Genomic DNA, 8,870 nt, shown 5'->3' with positions numbered 1-8,870 from the left:
TATTAATGCCTTGTAAGCAGTGCCAGATAGAGGTTTTTGTGGCACCTTGGGTAAGACAGGCTCAATGCCTCGCTCCCTCAGTGAGTCTCTTTTCTCACTGCCATTGCCACTAGGCTGCTGCTGCTGCTTCTCCTCCTTTTCTCATCATTGGTATCATCTGTTTGCTTGCTTGCCAGGCACAGAGCCAGTGAGCACATAAGCAGTGGCATCTACTGCTCCTCCTTCTGGGCAAAAACAAGAGGCAGGTGAACAAGCAAATTGAAATAGGGATGTCAGAGAATTCCGCCACGGATCTTGGAGAGGCCGAATGCCAGTGCATTCGGCCCCCCGAACTCCGTGGCGGAATGGCCTGCCAGCCCCCCGCCCCCCTGCGGATCCCCCCCAGGACGAGACTTACCTGGGGCGGATCTTCCGGGCGGCGGCAGCTGCGACGGCTGCAGTGGTGGCTTCGGCGGCAGCAGCTGGTCTTCTGACCGGCTGCCGCCGCCACCATTTGCAGTCTTGTGTCTTTTTGTTGTTTTTTACAAGATGTGATAGGCTACGTAAAGATTTACGTAGCCTATCATGGCTGTGTAAGTAGAAAACAAAACAAACGCGTACGCAAATGGCGGTGGCTACGGCCACTGCCATTTACGTTCCTTATTTTTGGCCGTCTTAGTCTACATAAATATTTACGTAGACTATGATGGCGAAAATAAAGGGGAATGCAAATAGCGTAGCGGGCGCTATTTGCATCCCTTTTTGATTCGCCGTTTTAGCCTACGTAAAGATTTACGTAAGCTAAAACGGTGAATCAAAAAGGGAAGCAAATAGCGCCCGCTACGCTATTTGCGTTCCCTTTTATTTTCGTCGTCATAGTCTATGTAAATATTTATGTAGACTAAGACGGCCAAAAATAAGGAACGCAAATGGTGGCGGCCATAGCCGCCGCCATTTGCGTACGCGGTCCCCCCCCCCCCGAGCCCTCCGCGGCCAGAAATCCGGCTGTGAACGGCTCTGGCCTGGGCTGGGCCTGACTGGCTGCTCCATGGCTGTGGAGGATTCTGGGGGGGAGGAATGGATTCCCCCCCCATCGAGGATTCCGGGGGGAGGGATGCAACGCCTCCCCACCCACCATCAACATAATTCATGGAAAGGTAAGTGACTTTCGTACATCCCTAAATTGAAATGGGGAAGAGGAGGAGCAACTCCAGGGGACTTGTCAGTGGGCCCCTGCTGGGTTGCAAGCTCTGGGCACATGCCCAACCATGCCTACCCTTGACACTGGCCCTGCTTGTAAGTAGAAACTTTTCTTGAATATATTTTTCTCTATATGGTGTCAAATTGTTGACAAAAATGTTTATTTATTTATTTAAATTATTAATTGCCCATCTGGCTGGTCACCCAGCCACTCTGGGCGATGTACAAGCATATAATAAAACAGTTTAAAACAATAAAATTCTACAATAAAAACATTTTCTAAAATATCCTAACCCACCTCAAATGCCTGCCTGAACAACCATGTTTTTAATGCACAGTGGAAGCACATTAAAGAGGGGGCATGGCGGAGTTCCCTAGGGAGGGAGTTCCACAGAGTGGGGACCACCTCAGAAAAGGCCCTCTCCCTCATCCCCACCAGTCTAGCTGTCCTGGCTGATGGGACAGAGAGAAGGCCATCCGAGGCTGATCTTGTTAAGCGGCCTGTCTGGTCTTGCTGGAGGCGCTCCTTAAGATAGGCTGGGCTGGGCTGGAGCCATATAGGGTTTTAAAGGTCAAAACCAACACCTTGAATTTGGCCCGGAAAACAACTGGTAACCAGTGCAACTCCTTCAGCACTGGAGTGATGTGATCTTGCCAGCGGCTGCCTTTAATCAGGTGAGCTGCCGCATTCTGTACCAGCTGCAGCTTCCGAACCGTCTTCAAGGGTAACCCCACATATAGCGCATTACAGTAGTCTAAATGAGAGGAGACCAGGGCATGTACTACCGATGGGAGCAGATGGTCGGGAAGGAAGGGGCGCAGCCGCCGTATCAGATGGAGTTGATACAGTGCTGTCCAGCTCACAGCTGACACCTGAGCCTTCATGGACAGCTGGGAGTCCAAAATGACCAGGCTGCGGACCTGGGCTTTCAAGGGTAGCCGTACCCCATTCAACACCAGGTCAACATCCTCCAGCCTCCTCTTGTCTCGCACCAAAAGTACCTTGGTCTTGTCAGGGGTCAGCTTCAGCTTATTCCTCCCCATCCAGCCACTCACCATCTCCAGACATTTGGAAAGGGATTCTATGGCCAACTTTGGTGAAGATTTGAACAAGAGGTACAGCTGCATGTCATCTGCATATTGGCGTAGCAATGAAGCACAGCACATGAATTTCTACTTCAGTGAACCCAGGCAGAGGAATAACTACATAAAAATTCAGAAACTATTAGGCAACATGGTGCCTTATTGGTAATATGATCAGTGGCTGAATGGGAGACTGAGGAACCTGTATAAAATGCTATGAGCTTCTAAAAAGAGGTTTAGATATATGTGTAATACATACATAAATAATTAAGGGTGCAATCCTATGCATGTTTAGAGAGAAAAAGGTGCATAGGATTGCTCCCTAAAAAGCTTTTGTGGGAGACTGAACACAGAGCTGAAATAATGGGTGCTTCCAGATGAGGCTTTTATAACACCAGCACTATCACATTCACCAAATTTTATGGAGGGTCCAGGTGAAGTATGCCACCAATAACCCCCCTGTGTTTTCCCTCTGCTGCTTCTGTCTTTTTTCTTACCACAGAAAATCCATTAAGAAAAAAATTGCTACACAATGCCTTCTGATAGGTACTAGGAGCCCTCCATTTGGAAGCACCTAGTTGTTTCTAAATAATATTATCTAAACACAGGTTCTATATGGAATGCTGTTGTACACAGCCAGGCCATTAAAAACTCTGTCAGAATCTCCTTGTTGTTGTTGTTGTTCAGTCGTGTCCGACTCTTCGTGACCCCATGGACCATAGCACGCCAGGCCTTCCTGTCTTGCGCTCTCTCCCGGACTGTGCTCAAGTTCATATTCATTGCATCGGTGATGCTATCTAGCCATCTCATCCTCTGCCGTCCCCTTCTCCTTTGGCCTTCAGTCTTTCCCAGCATCAGGGTCTTTTCCAGAGAGTTTTCTCTTCGCATTAGGTGGCCAAAATATTGGCGCTTCAGCTTCAGTATCTGTCCTTCCAATGAGCACTCAGGGTTGATTTCCTTTAGGATGGACTGACTGGACCTCCTTGCAGTCCAGGGGACTCGTAAGAGTCTTCTCCAGCACCACAGTTCGAAAGCATCAATTCTTCGGCGCTCAGCCTTCCTTATAGTCCAGCTCTCACAGCCATACATTACTACTGGGAAAACCATAGCTTTGATTAGACGGACCTTTGTCGGCAAGGTGATGTCTCTGCTTCTTACTATGCTGTCTAGGTTTGCCATATCTTTCCTCCCAAGGAGCAAGCGTCTTTTAATTTCATGGCTACAGTCACCGTCTGCGGTGATCTTGGAGCCCAAGAAAGTAAAATCTGTCACTGCTTCCATTTCTTCCCCTTCTATATGCCAGGAAGTGATGGGGCCAGATGCCATGATCTTCGTTTTTTTAATGTTGAGTTTCAAACCAGCTTTTGCACTCTCCTCTTTCACCCTCAACAAGAGGCTCTTGAGATCCTCTTCGCTTTCTGCCATTAGGGTGGTATCGTCTGCATATCGGAGGTTGTTGATAATTCTCCCAGCAATCTTAATTCCGACCTGTGATTCATCCAACCCAGCGTTTCTCACGATGTACTCTGCATATAAGTTAAATAAGCAGGGTGACAATATGCAGCCTTGTCGTACTCCTTTCCCAATTTTGAACCACTCGGTTGTTCCATGTCTGGTTCTTACTGTTGCTTCTTGACCCTCGTACACGTTTCTCAGGAGACAGGTAAGGTGGTCTGGTACTCCCATCACTTTCAGAATTTGCCACAGTTTGTTGTGATCCACACAATCAAAGGCTTTAGCGTAGTCAATGAAGCAGAAATAGACGTTTTTCTGGAATTCTCTTGCTTTCTCCATGATGCAGCAAATGTTGGCGATTTGATCTCTAGTTCCTCTGCCTCTTCGAAACCCAGCTTGTACTTCCGGTAGTTCTCGGTTCGCATACTGCTGAAGCCTAGCTTGTAGGATATTGAGCATCACCTTGCTGGCATGTGAAATGAGCGCAATTGTGCAGTAGTTTGAACACTCTTTGGCGTTGCCCTTCTTTGGAATTGGAATGTAAACTGACCTTTTCCAGTCTTGCGGCCATTGTTGAGTGAATCTCCTACCCGCACCAAAATGGTATTCTAGTGCAGGAAGGAGGTTCTGTTGGCAGACGTCATTCAGTAACAGTCATTGAGGAAGTATTTGTATTGTATTTGTGACAGTAAGTCTCTGGCTCAGAGGGCCAAAAAACATGTCATACCTATTATATAGTGTGTAGCTATTTCTTAGATTGTTATAAATTAATTACAGGTGCAGGGTGTGTGTGATTCTTCCTTTGAATGTGGTGCGCAGTGAGAGTAGGCTTATCTCTTCACTCCTCAGTCATGTTCTCACCAAAAATTGCTCTCCCCACACAGCTTGGAGCTTCAAGCTCCCATTGGCACCAATAGGAACTTAGCCCCCTAAAGCTATAAGCTATTTGAGGGTGGGGATTTTTGTTCGGAATGTGACTGGGGAATGAAGAGATAAGCCTCCCATGACCACATGCAGCATTCAAAGTAAGATTTACTCCCTGCACATCTGTAATTAATTTATCAAGAAACAAAGGTTTAGCTACATGCTACTCCAGCCTTTACCAATCTGGTGCCCTCCAGGTATGTTGGACTGAAATTCCCATAATTCCCAGCTAGCATGGCCATTTCTGGCTGGGAATGATGGGAGCTGCAGTCTAACACTTCTGGAAGGCGCCAGGTTGAGAAAGGCTACACTATACAATAACCATAATGTGTTTTTGGCCCTGAATGGCTGAGCTGATGGGATGGTTCGGAATGTTCAGTTGCTCAGGAAGCAAAGCAGTTTGCAGGTGAAATTCTGTGTGGAACAAGAACATTGTTTGGCTGAGCTTAAACCTCACATGGGGAATGGCTGAGGAAAGCTGAAGAAAGACTGCAGGAGGTAGAACGCTCGGAGGTCTAGAGGCAAAGGGGCTGAAGGATGCAGAATGAGCAATGGAATGAAGAGGGAATATGAAGCAAGGTGTGTGGAGAATGAGGGTTGAGGAAAGGAGCAGAGGAGACAGGGAATTGAGCCAAGAAGGGCCCAGTCAGAGAGGGTGCTCTGAAGACATTTCGCAGCATAAGATCTGGACAGGTAGCATGATATAGTGAGAGAGGACACAAGAGACCAAAGGTCCATCTAGCATCCAGTATCCTCTGTCCCACACTGACCAGCCTGGTGCCTCTGGAATGACCACAAGCAGTCCTTGAAGGTAATAGCCCACTCCTGCTCTTGTTCCTCCGTAAACGGTATTCAGAGGTGTACTTCCCATGAAACCTGGAGGTTCCACATAAACACCATAGCTAAAAGCTACTGGCAGACCTGTCCTGGAGTCTAATCCCATTTGAAAGCCATCTCATATGAAGAAAAGTACTCTCTTCTGCCTGACCTGGATCTATGGCCAATCTTCATTGGGAGACTCAGAATTCTAGCACTATGAGAGGAGACAGACACCTCTCTATTCGCTGTCTCTATACCATGCACAATGTTATAAACCTCCATCATCTTCTCCCTTAGTTGTTTCTCCACTAAACTAAAAAGCTTAACTTTAGCCTTCTGTTGAAGCGAGGGTGTTTCAACCTCCCCTCTCCTTGATCATTTTTGCTTTCCTGCCCTTTCCCCAGCCGTATGATCTCTTCAGTGACTATGGATGCTAATGAGGCTGGTCAGGAGCCAGAAGAGTGGCTAAAGGAGGCCATGGCCTGAAAAACAGAAACCTGGGTATGCAATGGGTGGTGTTGGTGGAGACATGGAATTGAAAGAAGTAGGATGGGGACAAAAATACACATAGAACCTAGAGACACATGGGTCACGTGGACAGGAAGAAAATGGGCAGTCCAGCGAGTAAGCCATGAAGACAGGCAGTTGCTCCATCTAGAATCGGAGGAAAATTCTGTCAGTTGCTGTTGCTGCTACTTCAGTGTTGTGAATGGCAAGTTGGCAACCCCAACGGGCTAGTGAGGGCCAAAAAGCCATGGGAGCGTATGTGTCGGAATTGTGCATATTGTTTTGAACCTAACTCTAGACAGCTCTTTGGCCACATGCATCTAATAATAAAAAGGACCAGGGTTTGTAAGTCAAATGAAACTTTCCTTTAAAAGTCAGAATAATCTGGATCAGAAGAAATAACCAGCTGTAAGTTGCTGATAAATTGCATCTAAGTGAGGGAACATAGGGTGTGTGTGTGTAGGAATAGTCTCACATGCAAACGTATTTTTCTGGACAGGTGTATGCTTTGACCAGCTCTGGTACTGCTAGATTGCAGTAGATGAAGATTTTCCAGGAGGAATCTCATTGATACTTTTGAAAAATGGCACCTAGGAAAAGCTCATCTTCGCTTCCCATGGACTAAAGAAAGAGATACGTTTTCCAGGCAGAAGAGCAGGCTAAAGCACACACCTTGTCTGGCATCGTGGAACTGGTGGCTCCAGTGGCCAGTTCTGAGAAGCACTGGTTTTTCATGCAGAGTCCAACAAACAAAAAGGCTCTTTCCGTGCTAGGGTATTTTTGAGTTTTTTGGTGGCCTGGCTTAGAACGGCCTATCAGTCCCCAAATTTGACAGGTACCAGTTGCAGTTGCTGCAACGTTTGATGGACATGTGAGGAGCTCTGGCTGTTCTTTGGGGTGTGCTTCTACTGCTGCTGTATTTCTAGTGTTTGATTTGGTCCAAAGCCAGCCCCGGATCGCTCCCCGCCCCCCCCCGCGCTCTTTTCTTTTGTTTTGCCTCCTCCTCTTCCTCCTCACGGTGGCCTTCCCCACCCCACCAACCCGTAGCCCAACGCCCTCCTGTTTTCTTTTCCCACCCCCGGGTCGAGGGTGTGCGTGAGTGTGTGCGTTTGAAACTCATCCCCGTTGAACCGTGGGCAGGAGGAATCGCCTAACATTTCCAGCCCCCGCCAGCAGTTCACTCCCACCCTGTCGCACTGGAGGGAAACGCCGCTGCCCCAGCTCTCCGAACACACAGAGACGGAGCTATGTAAAATAAATGCCCCCGCCCGCCCAATGATCTCTCGCGCGCGCTCTCCCAACAACGTGCACGATCCAATTCCGATCCAGCCGAAAGGCGCTCTGGGTCGTACGCTTCTTTTCAATGTGTCTCCTCTTTAGCTCGGCTTGCTGCTGATCCCACCGAAGGGCTGCGGAGCCCCCACTTGCTCCCCACTCTGGAGGAGAAGGTCTCCCGCCCACCGAGACACCCACCCACCCTTCCTGCTCTCTCGCTCTCTCCGAGCATTTCGAGAGCTTCGGTCCCTCTCTCCCCCTCTCTCCCCCACCCCATTTTCTGGCTCAACACCCCCCCCCCCGTCCATTGCTCCGTCTTCCTGCATTTCCATCCTGGTGCTAAATTGTAAAAAGAGGAGATCCCCCCCCCCCCCCCGGCAGGAGCAGCGGCGGCGGCGGCAGGAGCAACAGCACCACCACCACCATCAGCAGCAGCACCATCGCCGCCGCCGCCGCCTCCTCCCTTTCTCCTTTCGGCAGCGCCAGGACGTCCGGTGCGGCGGTGGTGCTGGTGGCGGTGCCGCTGCTGCTGGGGGCAGCGAGTCCGCGAGGTCGCCTCTGACGCGCCCCGTCCCTCCCATCGCCCCGTCCCGTTCCCCTGGATCGCCCCGTTCCCCTCGCGCGGAGCGGGCGGGCGAGCGAGCGAGCGGGAGCGATTGCCGCGAGGCGGAAAAAAGCCCAGCGAGCGAGGAGTCGCGATGAACACACGAGGCGAAGGAGCCGGCGGGCAGCCCTCGACTTCTGCCGCCGCCGCCGCCGCCGCCGCCGCCCAGGAGCAACCTGCCGCCGCAGAACCGCCGAAGAGGGGACGAGGGAGACCCAGGAAGCAGCCCCAAGTCAGTACCCGAGCCTCGCCCCCCCCCCCCCCTCGCGCGCCTTCGAAGCGAGCCGGAGGTCTGTGGGAACGGGGCGCGCACACGTGCGCCCCGCGACGAGGAAGCGCCTCGGCGGCGCGTGTGTGTGTTTGTGTGTTTGGACATGCAAATGTTGTTTGTTGTGATGGTGGCGGCGGCGGCGGCGGCGGCGGCGGCGGGCGCATTTTGCTCGCCAGCTCCAGTCCTGAAGAGGCAAGCCGGGCTCTGGGCTGAGGAGGGGGGAGGAAGGAGGGAAAAAGCCCCTCTTGGCAGGGGGAGGGAATCGGCGCGCGCGCTTGTTTCTTTTTAAAAGGCGAAACCTTCCCTCGGCCTTCCTCTATTGTGTGCCAGGAGGGCTCCTTTCGCGCTGGTAACGCGGAGCAGCTCCGCTCCCACCAACCAGCGCTCGCTGCCGCAGTTCGAGCAGAGTTTGAATCTGGAGGGTGTGAGGAAGGAAGGGACCCGGGGCTGTCTTTGCAATGTCTCAATCTTCTGTGTGTGTTTGTGTGTGTGTGTAGAGATGGGCTCACAGAGCCTACTGCCCGGTCCGATCCTGCCCGCCTGTTTACAACGCCCCCCCCCCCCAGCTTGATCCTGGATATGGCGGGGGCGGGGAGGCAAAAGCCCCCTCACCGTTTGCATAGTACAAAAGGATACCTCCATTGTCGGCAGCGTGCCTGCACTGCATCTTGTCTGATTGCGCTTCTTTCGCTTTTTTTTCCTTGGGGAAATTCGGGCTGATTGGGGGGGGCGGGGGTGATTTTGGCTTTGGCT

At 51.0% G+C, this 8,870-nt stretch overlaps 1 protein-coding gene across 2 annotated transcripts in view; it reads left to right on the top strand.

Annotated features, from left to right (window-relative positions):
* Window positions 1-7,292: 7,292 nt before the first annotated feature.
* The window catches only part of HMGA2 (high mobility group AT-hook 2), a 174,087-nt gene continuing 172,509 nt past the window's right edge, over window positions 7,293-8,870 (top strand). Inside the window, exon 1 of one of the 2 annotated variants that reach the window (XM_084811808.1) lies at window positions 7,293-8,078. In XM_084811808.1, coding sequence (XP_084667934.1) covers window positions 7,941-8,078 — 138 coding nt within the window. In that variant the 5' untranslated portion in view covers window positions 7,293-7,940. Of the gene's footprint in view, window positions 8,310-8,870 lie in introns of both variants that reach the window. The other variant, XM_084811807.1, reaches the window with a different exon arrangement.

Source organism: Heloderma suspectum, chromosome 7 (genome assembly GCF_057233095.1).
Source record: "Heloderma suspectum isolate Gila_16-S chromosome 7, 16-S_ref, whole genome shotgun sequence".
In the NCBI taxonomy this organism is placed as follows: Eukaryota; Metazoa; Chordata; class Lepidosauria; order Squamata; family Helodermatidae; genus Heloderma; species Heloderma suspectum.
This window is presented reverse-complemented; position numbering and strand designations above follow the sequence as displayed.